Source organism: Panthera tigris, chromosome C1 (assembly GCF_018350195.1).
Source record: "Panthera tigris isolate Pti1 chromosome C1, P.tigris_Pti1_mat1.1, whole genome shotgun sequence".
Lineage (NCBI taxonomy): Eukaryota > Metazoa > Chordata > Mammalia > Carnivora > Felidae > Panthera > Panthera tigris.
This window is the reverse complement of record NC_056667.1, coordinates 24916882-24943635: the sequence shown is the minus strand read 5'-3', so window position 1 is coordinate 24943635 and position 26754 is coordinate 24916882. Positions and strand designations below refer to the sequence as shown.

The window sequence follows — 26754 nt, the reverse complement described above, 5'->3', positions numbered from 1 at the left end:
TGTACTGGGGATGCGCACCTCAAACCACATTCATTCATTTGACAAATATGTATTGAGGCCCTACTGTGTGCTGAAAACTCTTCTAGAAAACACCGGGGATACAACAAGCTGGACAAGACTCCTGCCCTCATGACAGTCACATTCTGTGGAGGAGACGAGCAGTAACACACTGTCGAATAAGTGAGCAAAAGCATCTTGGGCAGCAGAAAGTGCTAGGAAGACCACATAACAGGATGTGGGTGTAGGGGATGATGCTGTACGTGAGGTGGCCGGGCAAGACCTCTCTGAGGAGGCGGCCTCTGAGCTGTTACGTTAATGACACAAAGGGATGGGCACCAGAAAATCTGAATAGAGTGCACTGGCCAGAGGAGGCAGCAAGGGTGAAGTCAGGAGGCTGAGACCAGCCTACAATGGAGCAGCAGGAAGAAGGCCACTTTGGCCGGATGGGAGTGAGGGGAGAAGGGCGGTGGAGACAGCTGTGGGACTAGCGTGAGGCGCGACATTGAAGCAGTCACCCCCAAACTCAGTGATCGAGATGGAGAAGACAATGCAATTTTTTAAAAAATCAACATGAAAGCAAAAAGCCCCATGATGAACAAGATATCAGCATTTTAAACAAAAAACCAGATCACTAGCAGTGTCGTGCTGAGCTATCCTGGAACCTGAGGCAAAGGAAAAGTCAGTACTGCTGATCCTGTCCTTATCTGAAGTTTCGAGATGTTGTGTTTTATGGATTTTTTTGTCGCTGTTTGTCACGGGCGTCATTACTATGGAAGACGTGTCACCTCATCTCGAGATGATGGTCTCCAGAACCAGACTGCTTGAGTTCCAATTATGGCTTTACCCTTACCTGCTTAGCTGCATGCTTTCAGGCCAGTTTCTTGACCTCTCTGTACCGATTTTAACGTCAAAAAATGGGGCTAATAGTGCCTACCTCTGTGTCATTCCGAGGATTAAATGACCCAATGCAAGCAAAGGACTGAGGACAGCGCCTAGCCCACACTGGACGCGTTAGCCGTAACAGCGGGCAGTGGTACAGCCTTGGTACCCACGGAAGGATTCTAAGCGGGGAGTGTCTGCCGGCAAATCAGGCTGGGGCAGAATATATGTGGAGGCGGGTTGGAGACAGGAAGACCACAAGCTCCTAGGATGGCTAGGGAGGCGGCTGTTGCAAAACTCCAGATGAGAGATGGGAAGATGAAAGCAGCCTGGATATTGGGAGACTTGGGGGTTACTGAGCTGTGCGGGGAGGAGGATGTTGGGCCAGGTCTGGGGAGCGCGACGGCGGTCGGCCCCGGCTCTGGGTCACCCATCCCCGCCTCGTGTTGTTCCAGAGGGAGCTGAAGGAGCAGCTTCAGGCCCTTCAGGACAGCGAGCGGGAGCACACGGAGGCGCTGCAGCTGCTCAAGCGACAGTTGGCAGAAACCAAGGTGAGCCAGGCCTGGGCGCAGGGGCGGGTCCTGCGGGGTGGGCGGGGCGTGGGGGCGGGGCCGTCTAGGAAGAGGGGGCGGGGCGTAAAGGTGCCAAACGTATTCTGAGAGGGGCTGGGGTGGGGGTGTGGAACGGAGGCTGGGGCTCACCTGAATGTAAACGGGACAGGACCCATTCCCAGGACTGAGGGCAATGATTTGGGCTGGTGCCTGGCTTTAAGGGTAGGGCTCTTTCTCCCTTCCTGCCCTGGGTGGAAGGTGAGGTGGGACCAGGGACCCTCAGGAAAACTCCCAGTCCTGCAGGGCTGGGAGAATGTACCTGGTCTCTTTTTCCTCTCGCCTTATTAAACACGCCCACCCAGGGGCACCTGGGTGGCTCAGTTGGTTAAGCCTCCCACTTGGGTTGAGGTCGTGATCTCATGGTGAGTGGGCTTGAGCCCCAAATGGGGCTTCGGATTCTGTGTCTCTGTCTCTCTCTACCCCTCCCCCGCTTGTGATCAGTCTCTGTCTCTCTCTCTCTCTCAAGTAAATAAATAAACATTAAAAAAACAAAACCACGCTGGCCCATTGCCAGAGGAGCCAACCCTGAGTATGTGCCCTCGAAGCCCTCCTGATGATTTGTGACCCAGCCTTTGTATCATCCCCCCTCTTAAACTCGGACAGTGGGCCAAACCCTCTAGTCTCTGGCTGCGGTGGTTTGAAAAGAAAGGCTTCTTCTTGACCTGAGAAGGAGGCCCTGGATTCTGATCCAGCCACTAACTCACTGTGTGACTTTGGCTAAACTGCATACTCTTCTGGGCCCCCAGTCTTCCCATCTGTAATGGAGACTCTGCCAAGGTCTTTGCAGCCCTGAAGTTCTAGATCCCGTGGGCTCCCTCTGAGTTCCCCCCACAGATGTCTCACCAACGGGACAAGGCTTGCTTTGATTTCTGCCCTTTCTGGGACCAAAAACTGGCGGCCAGGCCCAGCTGCTAACCTCTACAGTGATTTCAGCCTGGCCCCACTCACTAGCAGGGGTGCAGCTGCCGGCAGCAGCTGGAGCAGAGCCTTAGGAATTTTCTGGGCCTCTGAGGGGTCAGCCTGGGGCCCGGAGAGGCCATTGGAGATCCAGATCTGTGCCTCGGCTTGGCCACCAACCCGTGTGGGGTCTTGGGAAGGTCATGACAAACATTTCTTCAGAGAACATTCTGGACTGCCTGCAGGCAGGACCCTCAGCAGGCAACAGATGAGAACAGTTAGAGGACTCTAGCCTATTTGCCTCCCACAGCCTCAGTTTCCCCATCTGTCCGGTGGTTCAGCACCTCTCAGGTGAAGAGAAGCTAATGGAAGCCTCTCTGTGAATGAGAGCGGAATATTATGGTCTGGTTTTCCCCCCAGCAATCTCTTCTCTCCACTCCCCATTGTTTTTCTCCACTGACCTTTTCCTCCCCTGCTTTCCTGTCCATCTGTCTACCTCTGGGGGGTCCTGTGGGGCCAGCTCCCCCTCCAGTTCCCCCAGCCCTGCTTCCTGTCTGGACTGGGGTGTTTATACAAGAAATGCCTATGGATGCTTTGGAGGTCATATTTCACCTGGTGCCTGACTCGGCTTTCCTGCAGAGCTTGCCCCTCCAGTGGCCCAGCCTGAGGGCCTGTCTGATCTCCCTCCCCAGGCCCAGTGTTTTCTTTGGTCGGTCCTGACCAAGTGACGCATTCTTGGCAGGGTATTTTTCTGAAGCAGCCCCAATTCCTCCAAGCCCCAGTGTATTCCCAGGGATGTGGTGGGCTGGGGTACGGGCTACTTTCCCAGCCACAGCACCAGAGGGACTGGGGGTGGGGTGGGGGTGGCTCTGCCCTAGAAAGAAACTAGAATAAACGGGGCACACCGGTTGAGTGGAACCTTTCTCTGTGCGGGTAATTGTGTTTCCCATTCATTGTTTCACTGAACCCCGCGGAATGTCATCTCTATGACAGTGGGACTCCCCAGAACCTAGCACAGTGCCTCCCACACACAATCAGTAGTTGTAGAACAAGTGAGTGTGTGCGGGGGGTTGGGGGGGACGCAACTTTTGATGGAGGAATGTTATCTCCATTTTATTGGCAAGGAAACTGAGGCACAGAGAGGTTGAGGAACAAGCCTAAGGCATCACAGCTAGTAAGTGGCTAGTTGGCAGCTTACTGTCCAGTTTTGTCAGAACCTAGTTCTGGCATATTCCAGGCATGTGCTGGGGTGTCCTCAGCAAGATCTATGGCTTTGTGGTCAATAGGACAGGTAGGCTGGGAGGGGGGAGGACCTTTCAGGGACAGCCTTGAATCACGTGTGGTAGCTGGCTGTCACTCCGATGTTGTTCTTTTGAGCTGACCTCTCCCTGCCTGTCTCCCTTTTCCTACCCATCTTCTTTCGTCCTGGAGACACTAGCCCGTACCCTAAAAAGAAGACAGAGTCTGCACTCACCTCTGCAGAGCAACTTTTTGCAAGACTCTTTCCCCCTTCACCTCTCAAGCAGGTTCTGACTGCCAGCCTGTGCCAGGCCCTGGGATGGGCACAGGAAGCGCAAGGCTGAAAAAGACGTCATTCCTACCCCCGGGGGGTTCATCCACTAGCTGGAGCCACATAAAATGTGAGACTGTGTATTAGGAATATTTACAAAATGCTCTGGAGACATTTAACTATTTAACTGCCTGAAAAAGTTAGGGAGGATGTCACCGAGGAGGTAGCTTTCAAGCTGGGTCTTGCAGGATGAGTAGGAGTTTGCCTGTTGAATAAAGAGTTTGTTGGGGGTGGGGCCCATTCTAGGCAGGTGTAATTACAATGCAGTGGCACTAGAGAGGTGAGCTGGGGTCAGATTGAGGACTCTGAATGCCAGGCTAAGGAATCGAGTGTTCTACTGGTTATCAAGGAGCCAAGAAATGTTCCTAAACACAACATTGGCTTTGACCCACTTTGCACATCAGAAGGATCACTCTGGCAGTGAATTTGTTGCCAAAGACCCAGAGTTGACTTGCGGACCGAGAGAGTTGGATGGGCTGTAGGATCCCAGGAGTATGTGTAGTTGAGGCAGGTGGAAGGATGAATGTGGTGCTCAGGAGACACTCAAGACCATGGCTAAGGACACGGGAGCCATCCTCAAAGCCATGGGGTCAAACAGGAAGGAGGCCATGTAGGTGAGAATGGAAGGAGCTGGCCCAGAGAGAGCAGCCATAGAGGTGGGAGGCAAACCAGAACCTGCCGCCGGTAGAGGGTGGCCAGTGCACCAAACACTGTCATAGAGGGGTTGAGAAGGAGCCGGAAGGGGTGGCCGTGGGATTTGGGGGTCCTTGGAGGGCAGCAGCAGATGATGCAGGAAGGGCAGGCCCCGTCACCCCCGCCGTGACCCGCACAGAAGCCTCAGGGTGCAGGAAGGGGCTCCGGGAGGCCACAAGCAGCCTGGCTGTTCATCCCCAGCTTCTCCCCCGCCCCCTTTGTCTGCCTGGCGCTCTGGGTGGGCATGCGCGGGGAGGCTGGCCCACTGCCAGCACTTCTTCCTGCTGCCGCGACAGGAGGGAACTGGCCCTAATTGAGCCTTTGTTGAACCTCCCACAGAGCCCTGGGCACTGAACACAGCGGGGTCTCTGACTCTGTGAACTCCCAGCCAGAATCCCACAAAGTAAAATTGCAGAGGCAGGTCCCACACGCTGCTGCTGCCTGGCCACACTTCTGTATCCCGCGTTGTCCTGACTCCGGCTGCTCCCCACACCCCCGGTTGACATCCTGCCCCTCCTTCGGGCCCCAGCTCAGAAGCCATCTCTCAGTGAAGACTTTTAGGGTGTGCCTGTTAGAATGGATCCCCTTTAATAACCAGGCTCTTTTTCTGCACTTCAGACAATGGCGTGCATTTTGTGAACATGCCCTCGCTTAGTCTTCACCAGAACCCTGCGACGTGGTTGCGTTACCCCTTTCACAGAGAAGAAAACAGGCTCAGAGACATTAGGCAACCGAGGTTTCCACAGCTAGAGACCCAGAGCTGGGATTCTCACCCAGGCTGGTGGGTACCAAAGCCTGCGCCCTGCACCGCTCAGGCCCCTCCTGGGCCTGCCAATGCCCGCGGGAACAGAGAAATGTGCAAGTCCAGTCTTGCCTCCTGTGATCGTGGCTTTTGCCTCCAGCTCTTGTTTTTCAGCCAGGGGGTCTCAAGGATGAGCGACCGCCAAGGTTTGCCCGGCACATTGCAGTTTATAAAGCTCTCTGCCATCCGTGATCTCCTTGTCATCTTTGCTTGAACCCCATGCGTGATTTTTTAAATTTTAATTTTATTGTTTGTTTGTTTTTAAGACTCCATGCCCAACATGGGGCTTGAACTCACAACCCTGAGATCAAGAGTCTTATGCTGTACTGACTAAGCCAACCAGGCACCCCTGAGTGATTTTTTTTTTTTTTTTAAAGAAAGACCTCACTGTATCCTGGACTGAACTCAGCGTCTTTTCCTGCCCCCCTGTTCTCCCCCAGCTTCTCTGTCCCTCCCACCCCCAAGCCAGAAATCTGGGCATCATCCTCACACCTTTCTTTCCTGTACCCCTACAGCCAGCCTGTCAGTCACCGGGGCTAAAGAGACTGCCCCCAAATGTCTTTCAAGCCCGCAGCCCCTCTAGTGCAAGCCTCAGTGTCTCACCCAGAGCACTTCATGAGTGTCCTGATGGGCACGTGGAAGTGTGCGCCATCCCCGGCCATGCCAGCCTGACATGCCATTGCACTTTACCAGGTGCCGTTCCCACCACGGAGTGTGCCCTTCCCCACCCTTTCCTCTCGCCGTGCCAAGGCTCTCGGTTTCCTCTTCTCTCCCGGGGGTCACCCCATCTGCTCCCCCTGGCATAACCCCTGATGACTGTCCCCACAGTCTTCCACCAAAAGCTTGCGGACCACCATCGGTGAGGCCTTCGAGCGGCTGCACCGGCTACTGCGCGAGCGGCAGAAGGCCATGCTGGAGGAGCTGGAGGCGGACACGGCCCGCACGCTAACCGACATTGAGCAGAAAGTCCAGCGTTACAGCCAGCAGCTGCGCAAGGTGCAGGAGGGGGCCCAGATCCTGCAGGAGCGGCTGGCCGAAACCGACCGGCACACCTTCCTGGCTGGGGTGGCCTCCCTGTCCGAGCGGTACGTGCCCGCCACCGGCTGCCTTCCCCAGACGGGCATCCCGTCCCCAGCCTGTGTGGGGAGATGGCCCTGGAGGCAGATGGGGTGGTTAGCAGAGAATTCATTCACTCACATCTTCATCAGACAGTTACGGGGCATTGGCTGTGTGCCAGAGCCTGGTCTAAGGCTTTATGTGTTTCTATCGTTCTATATGTAATAAGTAGAATCATAGAATATTACTTACAGTACAATGTTATTTATGTTATAGTACAAGTACATATTATAGTCTTTATAATAACATTGATATTATTGATAATAAATAATATTTATATTATTATAATCCTGTTAGCTCCCTTGCTGTCATCTCCATTTCACACGTGTAGAAACAGGCACAGAGAAGCCACGTCAATTGGCCGAGGCCCCTCATCTAGTATATGACAGAGCCAGGATTCAACTCCAGGTCTCTCTTGTCCCATCGCCACCGTTAGAAATAATAACACTTAATTATCGGTCGGTTGATGATCAATACTGACAGCTAACATCACGTATTTGGTGTTGACCGTGAGCCAAGCACAGTGATAAGCATTGTACATACATGACGCCATGTAATCCTCGCCACAAGCCTAGGAGGCAGGTGCTATCATAGCACCCATTTTAAAGATAAGGAAACTGAGGCTAGGAGAGGTAGGAAGTGGCGCAAGCAGGCACTTGAACCTGGGGCTGGCAGACTTTAAATACACGGCCTTGCTCCTTGTCAGCTGCCCTGAAGGTGGCTGTGGGGCCCCCCGTGTGTTGGGACAGAAATCCGGCCCCCAATGCAGCCTGCTCTCCTGCTTTCCTTCCAGGCTTAAAGGGAAAATCCATGAGACCAATCTGACTTACGAAGACTTCCCGACCTCCAAGTACACAGGCCCCCTGCAGTACACCATCTGGAAGTCCCTGTTCCAGGACATCCACCCAGGTAAGGCCCTTCCTGCCAGTTACCAACAGGGCCAACGAAGAGGCAAGGGTTATCCTGGGCAGGAGCTAAGGGGGGGGGGGGGGGGTACATCCCAGCCCAGCTGCCTGCTCTAATCACAGCCTGGGGGCAGGGCAGAGGGATGAGAAGAGTTTCTTGCTGAGCACCTACTGTGTTCCAGGGCTCGTGCTGGGCACCTGCGTAATCACTCAGCTCAGTGAGTCCTCATACAACCATGAGGTCGGTTCCATTAGTGTATCCATTCTCCAGATGAAGAGACTGAGGCGTTGGACAGTTCATTCATCCATCCTATACATTCAGCACATATCAAACCCCCTGCTTCACACCACGTGCTAGTCTAAGTGTTGGAGATGTAGCCGTGAGCAACACAGGCAAAAGGTCCCTGCCTTTGTGGATCTTACATCATAAGGAGAGAGAAAATAAAAGTAAATAAGTAAATTCCATAGTTCATTAGATAAGGATAAAAGATAAGGAAGGGAGCGAGGGGATGTTGAGGTAGGATAGAGATTTTAGGTGGAGGACCCAGTTAGAAGACCTCACCGAGAAGGAAGCATAGAAGTAAAGGCCTGGGGGCAGCTGGGAGGCTCACTCAGTTGGGCGTCTGACTCTTGATTTCAGCTCAGGTCGTGATCTCACAGTTTGTGGAGCTGAGTCCCACATTGAGCTCTGCACTGACAGTGCGGAGCCTGCTTGGGATTCTCTCTCTCTCCCTCTCTCTCTCTGCTCATTCTTTCTCTCTCTCACTTCCCCGACTTTCTCTCAAAAATAAATAAATACTGAAAAAAAAAAAAAAAAGAAGAAGAAGTAAAGGCCTGAAGGAAGAAGGAGAGTGATCCATGCAGGTTTCTGAGGGAAGAGTGTTCCTGGCGGTGGGGATAGCAAGTACAAAGGCCCTGAGGCAGAGCAAGCCTGACGTGTACAAGGAACAGTGAGGAGACTCATGTGGCTAGAGTAGAAGAGAGTAGAGGTGAGGAGGTCAGGGAGGCAGCAGTGGCCAGCCCGTGAGGGCCTACAGGCCAGCGTGAGAACTTCAGATTTCACGCTGAGTGAGATGGGAGCCGTTGGAGGGTTTGGGGACAGGCAGTGACGTAAGCTTAACTTCCTAGCGGCTCCCTCTTGCTGCTGGGTTGGGACCGGACTGAAGGGGATGGAGGGTGGAGGCTGGGAAACTGGTGGAGGCTACCACAATACTGCAGGCGAGGTGATGGTGGCTTGGGGCAGGGTGATGGCAGTGGAGGTAGAAAGGAGTGATCAGATTTAAGATATATTCTGAAGGGAGAGCCGACAGGATTTGCTAACGAATGGGAGAGAACTGGGGTGGGAGAGAAAGAAGACAAGGAAACTACAGCGATTTGGGCTGAGGTGCCTGGAAGGACAGAACTGTAAGCGTGTGAGGTCTGCAGTACCGATGAGATGTCCAAGTGCAGGTGTAGAGAAGGCAGTTGGGATGACACGTGCAGTACAGGACAAGGGTCAGGGCAGTGTCGGCATCGCGTGGACAGTATTTGATGAGCCTAGGTGAGATCACCTAGAAAGTGAGAGTGGAGGGAAGAGAGATGAAGTCACTCTAAACTTTGGAGCCCTGGGGCACTCCTAGAGGTTAGGGACAGGAGGGAGACCCAGCCAAGAGGACCAGGAAGGAGCAGCCAGGGAAGTGGGAGGGGAACCTGGGTGAGTCCTGGAAGCCAAGTAGAGAGTGGCTAGTGGCAACAAAGGCCGCTAAGCCAAGTGAGAGAACCCGGAACTGACCGTTCTCTGGCAACATGGAGGTCTTCAGTGACAAGAGCTTTGGTGGAGCCACAGGGGCCTAAGCCGGATAGGAAGCTGTCCGAGAGAAAGGGACATGAGGCATCTGGGTGGCTCAGTCAGTTGATTTGATTTGGCTGAGCATCCAACTTGGTTTCAGCTCAGGTCATGATCCCAGGGCCGTGGGATCGAGCCCTGCATTGGGCTCCAGGCTGAGCGTGGAGCCTGCTTGGAATTCTCCCTCTCTCTCTCTCTCTCTCTTCACCCCCCCCCCCGCCTTCACTCATGCTTGCTTGCACACGCACTCCTCTCTAAAAATTAAAAAAAGAGAGAATGGGAGGGGAGCGAGTGGAGACAGTGCTTTCAAGGAGTTTTATTTAAGGGAAGGAGCGAGAAGGCGGCAGAGGCTGTTGAAGGTGGGAGAAGTAACAGCCTATCTGTGGGTGATGAGAAAGACCCAGTGGCAAAACCGAGGATGCAGGGCAGAGAGAGGTGCTGCAGGGACAGCCAGGAGTGGGGTCTGCTGCTGCCTCTTCTGACAGCTCATCTTCAGGAGCCCAGAGGAGAGACAATAAATGGGCAGCGGTGGGAGCTTGAGGGAACTCTCTGCCCATAGCCTCCCCTTTCCTAGCGAGGTAGGAAGCAAGGTCATCCGCTGAGATGATGATGGGCGAGAGGAGGTAATGGGAGGTTTGCTGGGAAGAAGGTCTGAACAGGTTTCTAGTAGAGTGAGTAGACCCTGGGACCCGAAATCATACAACCTACAAAGGCACCACGTCCTTTAGAGGTAAGACAAGGATATAAAGGGGAATCCTCCCTCAGAGGTCGGCACTATTATTATCCTCATTTTTTCAGATGAGAAAGCAGGCACAGAGCTGTTAGGAACAGATGTCTGAACCAGGTGCTGAAGGCTGATGGCTTTGCCACTCGGGGAAGGCTGGGGCCTGGTGGTGCCTCCAGACTGTCCCCAGTGTGGGGAGCTGCATGGGCAAAGGCAGTGGGGGAGGAGCATGAATGAACCCAGGATGCTCATGATCGGGCCTTCCAGGTAGGGATGGAGAGAGGCTGAAGGCACCACTGAGCGTGTGAATGCTGGACAGGGATGGGGGGTTGGTTCCCTGTAGGTGGCTGAGGACCACACTTGATGTATCAATACTGATTTCCCAGGAGTGAAGGGACAGCTCCTGGTACTTTTTTTTTTATTAATTTTTTAAAAAAATATTTATTTTTAAAAAATTTTTTTAATGTTTATTTGTTTTTTGAGAGAGAGAGGGGCAGACTGCAAGCAGGGGAGGTGCAAAGAGAGAGAGACAGAGACAGAATCAGAAGCAGGTGCCAGGCTCTGAGTTGTCAGCACAGAGCCCAACGTGGGGCTCAAAGTCACAAACCGTGAAATCATGACCTGAGCCGAAGCCAGATGCTTAAATGACTGAGCCACCCAGGCGCACCCCCCCCCCACACACACACAAAAATTATTTATTTGTGAGAGAGAGAGTGTGTGAGGAGGGGAGGGGCAGAGAGAAAGGGAGACACAGAATCTGAAGCAGGCTCCAGGCCCCAAGCTGTCAGCACAGAGCCAGACACAGGGCTCAAACTCACAAACTGTGAGATCATGACCTGAGCCGAAGTCAGACACTTAACCAACTGAACCACCCAGGCACCCCATTCCTGGTACTCTTAAATCTGGATCTGTGCCTAGTCTGGGGAAGGGCGCATTTTCCAGCAGACTGGGGGGACTCTGGGTTATCCTCTTGGGGTCCTTCTGGCCTCTATGTGCTCCTAGACGTGGAGGGACCTTCACACTGAGACCCAGCAGGATGAGGGCCACACATGGGTGAAACTGCATAACTCAAGGAGGCAAGAAGCGCGTCCCCCACCATTGACCCAGGGCAGCCCCTCGGGCAGCTGGTCTCAGGAGCTCTGTCTCGGCTACCACCCGCTGCATCCTTGTGACAGCTTAGAGAGGCAATCCAGGCACCTCGGCCTGACGATCCAGGCCCTATAAGACCTGCGCCCTGCCATTCTCTCATTCTCCCCTCCACATCATACTCAGCCACACCGAACCATCTTCTGGTCTTAAATGAGCCATATTCTCCCTCCTCCACTTTCACACATGCTGCTCCCTTGTGCCCTCTACACAAACCTCAGGCTTTGATGACTAACTCCTACTCCCCTTCATGTCTTAGTTTATAAACACCTCCTCTGGGAAGCCTTCCTGGGTTTCTTCAGGTAGCCCTGCACTTTTCTGATCTCACTCTTTTGTCAATGTGTGTGTAGCTGTCTGTGTCGCTAGACTTTTAGCTCAGGGTCAGGCCTGGGTCTAATTCATCACCGTAGATCCCTAGAGCAGCCAGCACGGTAAATGTTTGTGGAAAAGTAAATAAAGAAATGAATGAATCCGAGTCTCAGTTCTGCTACTAGAATAAAGTAGGTACTCAGTAAGTATTTTTGAATGGAACTTGCCACACATCCTGAACAAGTCCCTTCTCCTCTGAGCCTCAGTTTCCTCCTCTGTAAAATAGGGATGTTAGCCCCTTCCCAACTCCCTCACAAGTGAGTAAATGGATGTGGGAACTTGCTGGTTGCCCCAGAGCAGGGTTTCTCAACATCAGCACTATTGACATTTGGAGCTGGATAATTCCTTATTTAGGGGGCTGTCCTGTGCATGATAGGATGTTCAGCAGCATTCCTGGTATCTACCCAACTAGATGCTCCCCTCCCCAGTTTTGACAACCAAAAATGTCTCCAGACATTGTCCAATGACCCCTGCGAGGCAAATCGCCCCAGTTGAGAACCACTGACCCAGAGAAAACTGCGTGGAAGAGGGGCTGAAGGAGCAGTAGTCTGTGCCCTGAACATCCTGCCAAGGATAGCGGTCCCTGGGGAGTTCAGAGACCAGTGACCTGGTTAGCCAGGCCCCTTCCTTTGTCTGTAGGGCCTGTGAAGTCACTATGGCTCCTCCGCCAGCACCAAGGCCCTTTATGTCCAGATGGGAGGGGCAGGCGCCCCCAGGGAACTAGCCCATGGATTCTAGCAGCTTCCTGCCTGCCCTGCTTCCAGTTTGGGCTTCCTATTGGGTCATCTGAGAACTCCATTTAGCACCTGTCACTCCCCTTGCTTTGGAACCTCCACTCTCTACCCACCACCCACCCCCTGTCCCACCCTTCAGCCGACATTGGAAACCCTCCAACTGCCTGGCCTGATTGTTGCTGCCCCCGAGCACAAACTTTCTCCCCAGCCAGACCAGGTGGCCTCTGCTCCCAGGACACCAGACACTGCCTGCCTTTGCTTTTACCATCTGCCTCTTCTGGGCGGCTCGCCCCTCCCCCTGCTCACCTGAATCCAGTCATTTGTGGGTTCCAGCATGCTCACCACCTAGCTGTGTAGCCCAGGGCAAATCACTGCCCTCTCTGGGCCAGTTTTCTCCTCTGTAAAACAGGGTTGGAGAAGATGTGATTTATCTCCCAGCCTAAGGATAAGAATTAAATAAAATTATCTATTTGTGATAATAATCCTGGAACTTAGTAAGAACTTGATACTTGTTTATCATTATTATAATGACAAATCAGTTGGTTCCTCAGTCTTGCTGAGCAGGCTTTCTGGAGCCACACAGAGGAAAGAACACGGTGTGACAAGGCTTTAACTCAAGTTCCAACTCTACTTCCACCCCAAGTGGCAACCTGAGCAGGCCACTTAACTCAGAGAAGTCTCCTTGGAGCCTCAGTTTCCTCTTCTGGAAAATGGGATGGTAACTTGCACTCCTAGGGCTGCTGTGGTATTCCCATGAACCAGTGGGTGTGAACGTGTTTCTCAAATGCCAGTATGGCGCAGAGGGGGCCGAAGAGGTGGGAGAACTGGGGCAGCAGATTATGTAAGGGCCTGGCCAGAGGAAAGAGCTGGCAGCGTCTCCTGTCCTATCAGGCTTCTGAAGGGTCAAGCCACTGTCCTTGAGAACAAAGAGGAACCAGCCATCTGCTGCCAAGTGATAGTACTTGACTAGGGGGTTTCTCTGCTGCTTGGGCCTGTGATGTGTGGTTTAAGATGGCCAGAACACATTTTCCTGGGGACTCCACAGTCCATGCCCGCCCTAAATGCCTTTGACCTCGAGGTCTCAGGCTTAAATGGGCTGCTTCAATACCTGCTTTTTGTTTTTATAAAACAGTGTGTCAGGACCTAGAAAAGAGCTCTGATCTGTACTATAGTGAACCCCGGGGGACTGGTTTGTTTTGCTGAGGTCTGGCACTTCTCCCAAGGATAAAGGATGGGTGGAGGGATTGCCAGTCTCCACCCCGGACTGACGTCTCAGAGCGGAGAAAAGGTGTTGCTAGGCCCCCTTCTAGGTCTGTCTGTGGTCTGAAGGCTGTTACTCCTGCCAGCCGTCGCCTCAGGGAGGGTGGGAAGGAGGCCTGGAAGACAGAACCTCTGTTTATGAGTAGATGGGAGACCCTGGAGGTGGACCCCAGCCTGTCCTTTGGAGTGTAAAAAGCTTCTGAGAATCAGGCCACGCCCTATGCCAATAAGAATACCAGGCCCCGCCCCTAGCCCTGCCCCTGAGATGTGGAACCCAGCACCCAGTTATCAGGCCCCTCCCCCACCTAGTCCCGCCTCTACTGCCAGCACTGCCCAATGAACAGCAGACCCCGCCCCTAGGCCCACCCAATGAGTGGCGGGCCCTGCCCTCACCCAGTCCCCTGGGCTTCCAAGCTGAGGCTCCACGCCCAAGGAGCTGGCACTCTACGCAGTCAGGATTTCCTCTGCACTGCAGGCTCATCTTTGTGGGCCCAATCTCAGAACCACTGAGAGCCCACTTGGCTGCCTCCTGGAGCGCCCTCCCCACTCGTCGGTGGCACTGGAAGTGGCCCACGTTGCCCCACATTAGGCTTGAGAGTCTGGGGCTGAGCCCTAGTCTGGTGTGCTAGTGTCTCCGCCCCTCCCCCCGCCCCGTCGCACGGTCCTTCTGCCCTGAGCTGCAGTTCCTGCCTGTTGCTGACCTCCTAGATCATCCTGAGCACCACAGGCTCCCGCGTGGCACTCAGAACTGCCGCTGCCCACACCGTGGCTTTGTGCGTGCTCTAACCCTTCCTCTGTACACGCCTGAGTGTGACCCGCATTCCACAGCCGGGAGGAGTGGCCCATCTGTGTCTAATTAGATTTTTCTTTCCCTTACCTCCCTTCACACATAACTTCCTACACCTCCCTCCACCTCTCACCTCCTGACCCCACTGTGGGAATTCCTACATTCCATGTGGCAGGAGCCTCTGGTTCTGACAGGCTGCCCTGTGACCGCTCGGACCACAGGGTAAAACATATGTCCACTGATCCAGTGTCTTCCTTCCCCTGACTCCCCCTCTTCCATGTCCCTGGATAGAGAATTGTGATTCCACTGACTGACCCCTCTATTCACAGGGCTAATTGTTTCCATGCATCCCTCTGAGTTCAAAGAACAGGAAAGGAGAATGTAAAATGCAAAACTAAATTTACTCCTAACAGAGCTCGTGGAAAGAGCTCGATGTAAGTCAACGGTCAGCTTTGTTAGTGGCCTTGTGAACGGGCGCACCAGTTCAGAAACTGGCTGTTGCTCCCTGTTGGTGACAGTTGCCACCACTGAGGCGTTTTATTTCCGTGCATGCGTGCAGCCAACAGAGGTGATAGAAGGAGGGGGTAAGGCTCCAGCCAAGTGTAGTCATGCTCCTGCTTCACCAGACAACGAAACCGCCAGAGAGCAGGATGAAGAAATTGTTCGCTCCCGGGTACTGGCAGCAGGATTCCTTTTCCTCACCCTTCCTCGCCTCTGTCTTGCTCTGGCCTGGAAATGGTCATCCAGGCTCAGGAAGGCCACTTCCAGGTTCTCCATCTTCTGGTTGGGCATCAGCTCCGTCACGGAGGAGAGAGTAAATAGAACCCTTGGCATGAGAGTGCATGAGACTCTGAGAGCCAGACCTGCTAAGCCAGTGTGGCCAGCCCGGAACAGGATGACCCAGCCTGTGCCACCTGTCCACGAGAACACAAGCAAGGGCCAGTTTAATTTGGTGAGCCTTTCTGGAAACGCTCACCATGCCTGTCTCTCTGCTGGGCACCGGGCGCACAAGGGACAGCCTATCTGCATGGTACACAGCCCTTACCCTCCTGGTGCAAATGGTGCAAAAAGATGTGGGCACAGAAGACAATACCCCTTATACAACCAGAACACAAAATTAAGGAATTTCAGAAGAAAGAGCAACCAGGGAGCAACCACCTTCCTGTGGGCAACCAGGAAGGCTTCTCACAAGATGGGCCCTGGAGTTGAGCCTCATGCAGAGGTGATTACAACAAGCAGGGAGGAGGCAGTGGAGGGGCAGTCCGGGTGAAGGTGTCGGGGCTGCGTGTGGTGGAAGTGACGTGTGACAGGTAGAGCTGGGGCTGGATTGCACATGACCTTGCTTAGTCCTCGCCCTGCCTTTGAGTGCTGGGTGACCTGAGATTAGTCACCTCTCCTCCCTGGGTCTCATTTTCCCCATCTGTCAAGTGGAAGAGTCGGCCTAGAATCCATGGTTTTCCGCTTTTTCAGACCTGTCACCTACATTTCATAACAAATAGTTTGCAATGTCTCAAAGGTAATAATAACCTTTCCACAACTGCACTATGTATATAAACTTGAGAAACTGTATATATACAGGTATGTATATACATACTCTGATGACAGTGTAAAGGAAAAATAGAAGGAAATGATTTATAATAAAATATTGTGTATGCCAATCTGTACGTGCTCACTCACAGCCACAGTGGAAAACATAATGAAGCAGTCAGGTGCTCACACCGTAGATGAAACACGACTGTGCCTCACATATGGTCCACAACAGGTAGGTTGTATGAGTCAGTGGCATTTTTCTCAGACATATACTTTCCCGAAAAGTGAACAATTCTCAGCAAAGTTCCAAACAAACCAAGTTCAGTCTCCCTCAGTTTACATGGTAGTAATACTCAGTCTGTTAAAACTGTACAAAATGATTTCCTTCCCGGGGCACTTGGGTGGCTCAGTCGGTTAAGCATCCAACTTCAGTTCGGGTCATGATCTCCTGGCTTGTGGGTTCAAGTCCCCCGGTAAGGCTCTGTGCTGACAGCTCAGAGCCTGTAGCCTGCTTCGGATTCTGGGTCTCTGTCTCTCTCTGCCCCTCCCCTGCTCACGTTCTCTCTCTCTCTTTCTCTCTCTCTTTCTCTATCAAAAATAAACATAAAAACTTAAAAAAAAGATTTCCTGTTTATACATAAAAGGGAGTTAAGTTGTAATTTTAGGTCATTATAAAAGTGATTTTTCATCCACATGATTGTCTGCTTGAGCATTTGAAAATTTATGGGTGGCAAAGGGGTCGTGGGACTTCCCTGTGCATTTCATTCAGGGCATTTACAAATTTTTTTAAATTTTTTTAATGTTTATTTTTTTAATGTTTTTTTTATTTTTAATTTTAATTTTTTTAATGTTTATTTTTGAGAGAGAGACAGAATGCAAGCTGGGGAGGGGCAGAGAGAGAGGGAGACAGAATCCAAAGCAGGCTCCAGGCTCTGAGCTGTCAGCACAGAGCCCGACCCGGGGCTCAAACTCACGAGCTGTGAGATCCTGACCTGAGCCAGAGTCGGATGCTTAACCAACTTGAGTCACCCAGGCGCCCCTCATTCAGGGCATTTAGATGCATGGATCCCACCTACTGAGGAAACCCACACCCCACCCCACAGATTTCCTTATCCCCCAGTCCCAGGGTGATTACCAGCACCTGGGATAATCTTTAAGCTCTCTCAGTTCTGAAGTTCCCTAATTCTGGATTTCATTATGGTTTACTCAGCAAACTTTTGTGGGGTGCCCACTATGTCCTTGCCCCAGGCATTGGCAACGAACAAGCAGCCACAGCTTCTGCTCCCCTGCAGCCAGGCTTAAATCTGGAAGGACTTCAGCTATCGCCCTTCCATTTTACAGAGGAGGAAGCTGAGGACCAGAGAGGGCAGGCATCACATGTGTTCAGCATCACACAGCCTCCTGGGCACCAACCAGAACCTGGCCCTCGGGGAGACACCACAGAGTGGATCCCCAACCTTCTCCCCACTTATCTTTCCTCCCTCCTCCGCCCCCTGCAGTGCCCGCCGCCCTGACCCTGGACCCGGGCACTGCCCACCAGCGCCTGATCCTGTCCGACGACTGCACCATCGTGGCCTATGGCAACCTGCACCCACAGCCGCTGCAGGACTCGCCAAAGCGCTTCGACGTGGAGGTGTCGGTGCTGGGCTCCGAGGCCTTCAGCAGCGGCGTCCACTACTGGGAGGTGGTGGTGGCGGAGAAGACCCAGTGGGTGATCGGGCTGGCCCACGAGGCGGCCAGCCGCAAGGGCAGCATCCAGATCCAGCCCAGCCGCGGCTTCTACTGCATCGTCATGCATGATGGCAACCAGTACAGTGCCTGCACCGAGCCCTGGACGCGGCTCAACGTCCGCGACAAGCTCGACAAGGTGGGCGTGTTCCTGGACTACGACCAAGGCCTGCTCATCTTCTACAACGCCGACGACATGTCCTGGCTCTACACATTCCGCGAGAAGTTCCCGGGCAAGCTCTGCTCCTACTTCAGCCCGGGGCAGAGCCACGCCAACGGCAAGAACGTGCAGCCGTTGAGGATCAACACGGTCCGCATCTAGGACGGCGCAGGGAGCCCACAGGGGCCACCTGGGCCACGGCCACCAGCAAGAGCTCTGCCCAGGGGACAGAGGCCAGGACTCCGGTCCAGTGTAGCCCCCACACCCCGTGAGGCCTCGGGCTGGGTGTTTACCCTTCAGCCTCCATTTCCCTTCTATATTGGTGGTCATGCTCCATGATTCTTAAATGCCATCAGCATTGGTGTCCTGTAGTTCTGACCTTGATGGGGAGGCAGCTTTGGTCCCAGGATGTGACATGGCTTCTCCTCAGGGCGGCCCCTGCCCAGCCCTCATCCCCATCCTCTGGGCGGCGGGGAGGGGGAGCTTCTCCCTGTCTCCCTCCTGCCCACATGCCCTGACCTCAGGATGTGTCAAGAGTGTTGCCAGCAGTTGGCAGCCTGAAAGATACATGAAACCCACTTATGCTTCCAGGTCTAAGACTTGGCCGGCACCCCACCGTGGGCCATTTGACCCTTGATCCCAGCCCACAGTGGACACAGGCTGTAGCTGGTCCTAGGGTTCCCGAGAACCACCTCTCCTTCTACCTCTGGACCAAGAGCTTTATGGTTCCTGTTTCTCCCACTGACCTGCAGGTAGAGATGATGCTGTGGCCTGTGGGAGGCACCTGGTCACTGAACCCACGTGTTACGGTCACTGTGCCACCAACTTCCAGCCCGCGGGTCTAAAATCAGGATGATGGCACGCAAGGCTGATGCAGAGCCCGGTAGCCTAAAAGCAGCTGCAGGACACGCATCACTGGGTGATGGAGGTCTCCAGAGGCTTAAATAAGGGTCCAAACCGGCCTCTGTGACCAGGCTTAGGGTGCGGGGAGGCTGAGGGGAACACTTGTCTCAGGCGAGCACTGGGACAGGCTGTTGGCTGGGACTTCCCATCAGGCTTGGCGTCTGTCTCAGTTAGGATCCTGTTGCAGAAAACAAGAGCTGCTTTAGCTAGTTTAATTTGACAGCATTTATTATCACATCCCTGATTTGCAAAATCATTGGAAGGGCTGGAGGAGCAGACTCCTTGCTGAATTTCCAGGAACAACTTGCGGCTCCCACCTGCAGGAAGCCACTGCATCAGGAAGCTGCTGACCGCAGAACTGTGTTCCCTCCACTGCTGGCCGGGCCGGCAAATTGGTGTCCTGAGGCTTGCCTCTGTCCCACTCAGTTTAGTTCTCAAATCCAAATCTCTGTGAGGGATACTGTTGGGGAAACATAAATCAGATCCAGAACTTTGGTGGCAAGGGTGCCTGGGAAACGTAGTTTTCTTTCTTCTCACTGCAGCCATGCAAAAAGGCCCGGAAGGATGTTTAGGTGTTGAACAAGCCCATCCACAGTTTTTGTCACTGGAGTTCACCTCCAGGCCTTGGCTTTGAAGCAGCAGAGCCTCCACGTGTCCTGCTCCGTGGCCCTGTCCCTGCCCGAGGGCAGGAGCCCAAGAGGTGGATCTATCCGCAGCACTGGCCGAATGTCTCAAGCCTTCACTTCGCTCTCTAGTCCTGGAGCCTAGATTCTGAGCTTGTGGGGTCCCTGACCACCCTCATCCCAAAGGAGCCAGACTAGCTGAACTTGGGGGGCTCCCACCTCACAACTGCTGCCCATTGGGGTCCCCTGTGGGCAGGAGGAATCCTCATTCTCACCTCACCCCTTCATCTACCAGAAGCTGGGCCACCCCCCAGCAGTATTTTTATTTTAAATGTTTCCCATTTTGTGAGTTATGATGAATTTGTATTAAATTAAAGTTACAGAATGTCAGTGGTCAGTTCTATTCATTTTGACAAAGGCCTGCCTTTTCTGTCCCAGGTGGTATTCATGTATTAACATGGCTAATCCACAAAGCAAACCTACTGGGTATGTAATATTATGCCCACTTGACAGAGGTGGAAAATGAGGTTCAGAGAGAAGACATGACTTGCCCACAGTCCCAAGTCCATGCTGGGAAGCAGTGGAACTTGGATTAGAACGGAGTTCTAGGGGCGCCTGGGTGGCTCAGTCGGTTAAGCATCCAACTTCGGCTCAGGTCACGATCTCACTGTCCGTGAGTTCGAGCCCCGCGTCGGGCTCTGTGCTGACAGCTCGGAGCCTGGAGCCTGCTTTACAGTCTGTGTCTCCCTCTCTCTCTGACCCTCCCCTATTCATGCTCTGTCTCTCTGTGTCTCAAAAATAAATAAAAACGTAAAAAAATTAAAAAAAAAAAAAAAAGAACGGAGTTCTAAAGCCAGCACTCACATCACAACTTACTTGTCAGGGAAGACTGGCAGTCTGCCTGGAGGAGGGGGTCATGGCAGCCTTGAGAGCAGAGGGGAGCTCATGAGACCGTGCCATGGTCTCTTGAATTCTATAAGAGTGCCTGGCCTTGAATCCGAGCTCCATTGCTGTGTGACTTTAGAGAAATGGCTTAGCCTCTCTAGGCCTCAGTTTTTCCACAGAGAAAATGAGGGTAATAACACCCATCTCATACGATTTATTGGTAAGCTGCTAAATGCAGTGCACTTAGGGAGGTCCTGCCTCCCACTCTACCTGTCTCCAGGAGTCAGTGCCCTAAGACACCTGACCTTAAGGAGTCTATCTTCCTCCTTATGCCTTGTGTGGAGTGTGGGACTACCTAAGCCAGAAATGTCCCCAGGTCTGCTGTGTACAGGGAGGTCCATCCTACCTCTGACTCATGGGGAAGGAGTCTGACCAGGAGTCAGGCAGGGCCCTGCATATGGACAGATGAGCTGTGTACACTCTAAGTGGCAAAGCCCTGGGCCCCCCACAGCTGAGAAACAGGAGTCCTGAGCCTAGTCTTAGTTCTGTGCTGACTCATTTTGTACCCTGAAGGCCCTTTCCTCAGTCTCGTCCCCTGCAGATGAAGGGGGTTACACTGGATGCTCCCTGAGGCTCCAGATGGATCTTCGCCTATACCTGGAGCTGGAGAGAGAGGAGAAGGAACCACCCCAGTTGTTGAATTGCTTGGAGTTCTAGAAAAAGGGGCATGAACAAGGATTGGGGGGATTGGCAGGAGCAGAAGGAAAGGTCTCTGATCGGCTGATGGAGAGCACCCAGTTTGGGGGGAGGTGATTTTGAGACTAAAGTATCCCCAACCCGCCTGCCCCACTGGCTGCCCCAAAGCCATGTCCCTCCATCTTTGCTCAGCGCATCTGTCTTCTGGGGAGGCAGTACCCCCTCCACAGTCCTTCTTACCCTTCCCCTACTCAGCCTTGGCACAAGGTCCAAGAAGTGGTGGCCACTTCCCGGTATTTACTCTCCATTTCCTAGTGTCTGGGAGTGACTGTAGGGAGCTAATTTGCACACCTAACTTGGGACTCTGGGAAATCAGTGCATCTCCCTGGCTCCATACCATTGTGCATTTGTGCAATTGTGAGTCAAGCCTCAACTGCAAGACAAGGCTCATGTGTCTCTCAGGGTCCAAAGAATTCATGAATGAAGGAATCTGGAGTTGTCAGGCTGAATGATACCCGGAATCCCCCATTTAACACAGGCAAGCAAAGAGGGGAGGCAAAGGCATCTCAGCATTGGGGAGGGAGGAGGGATCAACAAAGGTCTTACCCAGAGCAGGAGAGAACTGATAGGAGGAGAGTATCCCTATCTGGATCCCAGGCAAAGTGCTGGTACTTATCTAATATCAAGACAAGCCCATGAGGTTGGTATCATTATCTGAGTGTTTGGTGGAGAAACATTACCTCCCAGGGGATCCACAGCCAGTACTCAACAGAGCTGGAAACAGACCCAGGCCCATCCAAAGCTAAAGCCAAACTCTTCTCTGGACCTCCTGGGAAATGCTTCTCAACTTTGAGGACCACTTCAGTGACAGGCAGGGGACACCAAAACTGTGATCTCCCTTGGGGTTCAAAGTGGGACTTTAACCCTGGCTCCATTCCATTGTGCATTTGTGCAATTGTGAGTCAAGCCTCAACTTCAAACCAAGCCTCATGTGTCTCTCAGGGTCAGGGGTAGACTCAAGAAGGCACTATGTGACCCTAAGCAGGTCCTTCTCTCTCTCCTTGGGCCTCAGTTTCCCCATCTCTATTGGGGAGGGACTAGGAATCTAGTTAATTGATTGCCAAGGTTCTGGCTCTGATTGGCCAGGGTTCTGTAAGCCTAATGCAGGGTTTGTCCTAGTCAGAACCTAACAAGGCCATTCGCTCTGGGTCTTTCTCTCTGGGGTGCCAGCAGGAACAGAAAACAACAGAGATGACGTCTCTTGGCAGCACAGAGCTCAGCCAGAGAGGTTGTCCCCGGAGGCTGACAGCTCACACCTGGGCAGCATTCCCGGCTTCCTCTCATCCTGCCTGGGTCCTGGGGATGTTCACCATCCCCAAACACTTCACCAGGAGGTCAGCTGCAAAGGGCCATGTCACAGGCTTAAATGAAGGGGGCTTGGAGAGGAGTGGGGTTGGTTGGGGGGTGGGAGGGAGGGGAGTAGTGGGTGCTGGCCAAGGTGCTGAATCATCATTATTGCCCACCCGGGAGCGGTTATTTCTCCTTCCTCTGGGACACCCACGATTCTACTCTGTCTCCCTGGGAATCCTGACCCACCCTTGAAGAAAGGGTGATGGGAAACAGAGTAGAAACAGATATAGAAAGAGAGATGCAGTAAGGAAGCATAGCCTCCAAAAAAAAAATAGCAGGAAAGGATACTTTTATTTTGAAATGTGTTCATTTTCCTTTGTTTTTCCTTTTATCTGGATGAAATGACAGTATGTTTGTTTTTGTTTTACACTGGGTACAGAATAAAAGTCTTTTATCTTCTTTCACAAATTTGACAGTTCTATTATATTTCTGACTATTTCAGAATGCCCCCCACTCACCCCGGGAATTAGATGAAGTATGGGAAGGACTGCCACTTTGGACCAGAGGCCTAGGGGCTTCCTACTTTGATGTCATGACAAGGGGGACCTTTCAAGAGGCTGGATCCAGGGGCACAAAGCCCAATTCCTGTTGAGTTCCCCAAAACTGTGGTCCTGAGTGTGATCAAGCCTGAATGCCAATGGGGGATCCTGAGGCCCAGAGAGGGTTGATTCCTAGCTCAAAGGCATATAGCACATGGCAGAGCCAAGACCTGATGTCCTGGTTCCCAATCAGTACACAGGAGAGGAAGAGCAGCCAGCTGAGAAGGCCCCGCCTAGGCAAGGAAAAGGAGCACAGAGGACCAGCTGGAAGGGGGCTGGAGCAGGACTGAAGAGGGAGGCGCTCAGAGAAGGATCTCATGTCTAAGGTCAGCAGGGGTGGAGGGGTACCCTCAGTCAGCACCTGCACCCCTCAGAGAGGAGGAGAGCACAAAGGGGTCACAGGGTTGGGAAATCCTCTCTGCGATGGAGACAACCCAACTGAACATGTCAGTAAGCATCACAGGATGGCTGCTGAGAGACCACTGACATCAACTTTACAGAGAAGAAAACTATGACCCAAATGAGAAGACACCAGCCTGTGGGCCATAGCCAGGCCTGGCCCAGGCCTCCTGCCTCCCCGCCATACGCTCTTTCCACATAACCTTCAATCTCCCTTCAGTGGATTCTGGTGCCTCCTCCCACCCCTGGGGAACCTGGAGTCTGAGCAGAAGGAAAAAGGGAGTGGCCATGGCCCCCACAGCCCTGGGCACCAGGACCGGAGTGCCTTTCTCTGTCCTTTACCCCAAGAACAAGGGACAGTTAGCCTGGACCCTAATCCTCTTCTCCAGGGCAAAGCCAGTTGGTGCCTGCCTACACCTGGGACCTCCTTTGCTGGCAACACAGTCTGGAGCCAGAATCAGCCACAGTAGGAACAAAGTCACCTGGGCAGCTGCTGGACCCACAGGGAGTTCCAAGTAAGTGAGGACATCAGGGGCGATAGCCCAAGGGGGTCCCCTGATTCCATGGCACGAGAGTTAGCCCTGGGACTTCGGTGATTTAAAGGTTTTGGAATTTTTTTTCCTAGGGAAGGGGCTTTTGCCCCCTCACACCCTGTAGGCTGAGCCGCTGGGCCTGCTTCCTCTGTCTACCACAAACCCCAGGCAGAAGCCCCTCCCTCACCAAACTGCCAGATCTACAAACCAGGAATGAGGTCCTGGGGCCCAGCAGCAATGTTCTTGCCACTGGGAGAAGGGAGATGCAGATAAGGGCTCCAGGAGGTCCCAGAAAAAGCAGAGCTGGCTGGACATGTGTGCATCTCACAGGTGTGGAATGCAGGGTCGAGACCTGGGAGAGCCTTGCTAAACCAGGAGTGGACTCTGGCTCCATCCCTGACTCTCCAGTAACCCTGGACAGTCCCCTTCATCTCCACCTTAAGAGTGTTCATTCTTCATTGGTTCCACAAAAGGGATGGGTAGCCCTGGGTGATGGGGCAAACTCGAGTTCTAAGGTTCTAGCTTGAGGCTGTCTCGGGGAAATTGCCCCACATTGCCCACCCCTTCACCCTCCCTCTTCCTCTGTCACACTCCTTCCTCCATCAAAACACACCCTCCTGTGCTTCTCAGGATAACTGGCTTATGGTTCGAGATGCTGCCCCCTTCCCATCCTCTGTGCATTCATAATAGAGCCACTCCTGAAAGAGTAGCCAGAGGTGGGATTTCAGGGACCACACCAAGCAGGTAGGCAAAAGTTTATAGGGACAGTAGAAAGAAAGAGGGGGCTTTTTTAAAATGACTCTATTCGGGCAGCACGAGAGCAGCTGTTACTGGATGGGCACAGAGCTGGCTAGCAGTGGCAGTGGCCCCCGTGTACCTGGCCAATGCAAGCGCTGCTTTTGGCCCAGGCTTCAGGCATCACTCCCTGTCCCCAACACCCCTACACAGGGTGCTGGCCATGGCATGGCTTTTCCATTTCCAGGGGCTGCCTGTGGAAGAGAGAAAGACTGCATATAATGGTGGAAGGAGAGCACTCAGAACATTAGGATCCCAAATGGAGCATGTTAAGCATGCTTTGGTCCTTAACACCTCTGCTTCTGTCATACTCATTCCCCTGCCTGGAATGCCCTTTCCCTCCTTTTTTCCTCCTGTGGAAATCGTATTCGTCCTTCATCCACCCAAGGTGCAGCTATCCCAGGCTTTCAGACCTAGAAGAACTCAATCTCCCACCATCACGAACATCTTGAGGCAGGGATCACATACCCCAGCTCTGCCCACTGGGTGCAGAGACAGGCTCAAGAAATGGTTGCTGGCTGGAACTGGCTAGTGCCAAAGCTGGATCTTGAAGCACCCCAGCTCCAAGTTGGGGGGCAATCTTAGAGACCAGAGAAATCTCCTCCCTAAAGATGCTTGGATGGAAACTGAGCCCACAGGGTGAGCCCACTGTCCTGCCCCCCATCCCAGCCAGATTCCACACTGGGAGAACCAGAGAGAGCCAGCAAAGACCAGGAATGTTGTTTGATTGTTTGCCTTTTTAAAAAATTACAAAATAACTTACCCTCATTGTTTAACAATTCAAATAAACGAAAGACTATAAAGCAGAAAACTCCCTCATCTGGCTCCCAGAAATCAACAGCTGTTAATAGTTTGATTCAGGTCCTTCCAGGCATTTTTGCTTATGCATAAACAAAACTAGAGCTTTCTTTTTTGAAAATATGATCATTCTTCATGTTTCTGTGTGTTCTGTGGAGTAAATTCCTACAAATGGAATTGTTGGTCAAAGGCTTGCTCATTTAAAGTATGTCGCTTTCCTGAGTAAATTGTTTATTTTATTTTTATTTTTTTAATGTTTATTTATTTTTTGAGGGGGGAGGGGAAGAATGAGAGGGAGACAGAGAATTCGAAGCAGGCTCCAGGCTCCGGGCTGTCAGCACAGAGCCCAATGCAGGCCTCGAACCCACAAACCACGAGATCATGATCTGAACCAAAGTCAGACGCTCAACCAACTGAGCCACCCAGGCACCCTGAGTAAATCTTTTTCTTATTACGTGCTCATTATAGAAAATTTAGAAAATACAGTCAAGACACAAAAAAGGAAAAATCATCCATCAGCCACTGTTCAGAGATAACCACTGATGGTGCTTGGGTGATAACATTTGCAGTCTTTTTTCCCATGTGAGTATGTTTATATACAAGAATCAGAACACACTTTCTTATTGCTCCATAGCCTGTTTTCCCCACTTTATAATAGATCGTATTCATTTTTCCAGGTTGTCAAAAAGTCTTCTACGCATCAGTTTAACACCAAGAGGGATGTCTGATCTCAGAGCCCCTGGAGGCCTGCTTTTCCTGCCCTCCTTTCTGAGTAGGGAGCCTGTTGCCACAGCTGCTCCAGGATCTAACCTTGGTCTTCCCCTCCTTTTTAGAAAGGGGAATGCCCTGACCCCCTGCCTACCTCCACCCCTCCTGAGCTGAGGCCCCAACACCCCACTGATGGGCACAGAGCCCCCCTGCAACTGCTCCACAGATTACCCTCCTGTGCAGTAAGTAGAACCCCGCTCCTTTCCTCTACCACTTTCTTGAACATTGGGCTCCTCCCATCATGGGGTGGGGAGGGCTCGGGTGGACTTTGAGGCAGAGGAAGGCCTCTAGACTCAAGTGGTGGCATGTGGGATTCAAGAAAAATATTACTTACCCTTGTACTTCAGCCAGCTCTTTAGCCAGCTTTCCCCCATACTCAAGGGACAGGGCAAGGAACAGGGTCAAGCCCATGCTAGGGGTGGTGGGGAGGGAGCTCAGCCACTTGAACATTTTCTGGTTCCTAAAGCAAATACCTAGCTTCCCAGCCCAGGCTCACCCTCTGCCCCAGGAATTTTCCAGCCAAATAATGTGGACTTGAGCGTGATCTTGGGCAAGACCCTTCTCTGCTCCAGGCGGGGGGAGGGTGGTGAGGGTGGGGGTGGATCTCAGTGACCTCACCAACATACCATGTGGTTCCTAAGGCATTTTCCCAACTCTGGAATTCTATAA

The 26754-nt window shown here is 52.7% G+C and overlaps 1 protein-coding gene across 4 annotated transcripts in view; it reads left to right on the top strand.

Annotated features, from left to right (window-relative positions):
- TRIM62 (tripartite motif containing 62) overlaps window positions 1-19647 on the top strand; it is a 31143-nt gene extending 11496 nt beyond the window's left edge. For all 4 annotated transcript variants that reach the window (XM_042996359.1, XM_042996357.1, XM_042996358.1 and 1 more), the window contains 4 exons: window positions 1335-1430; window positions 6281-6537; window positions 7362-7477; window positions 17348-19647. In XM_042996359.1, the coding sequence (XP_042852293.1) occupies window positions 1335-1430; window positions 6281-6537; window positions 7362-7477; window positions 17348-17898 (1020 nt within the window). In that variant the 3' untranslated portion in view covers window positions 17899-19647. The remainder of the gene's footprint in view (window positions 1-1334; window positions 1431-6280; window positions 6538-7361; window positions 7478-17347) is intronic.
- The last annotated feature ends 7107 nt before the right edge of the window (window positions 19648-26754 follow it).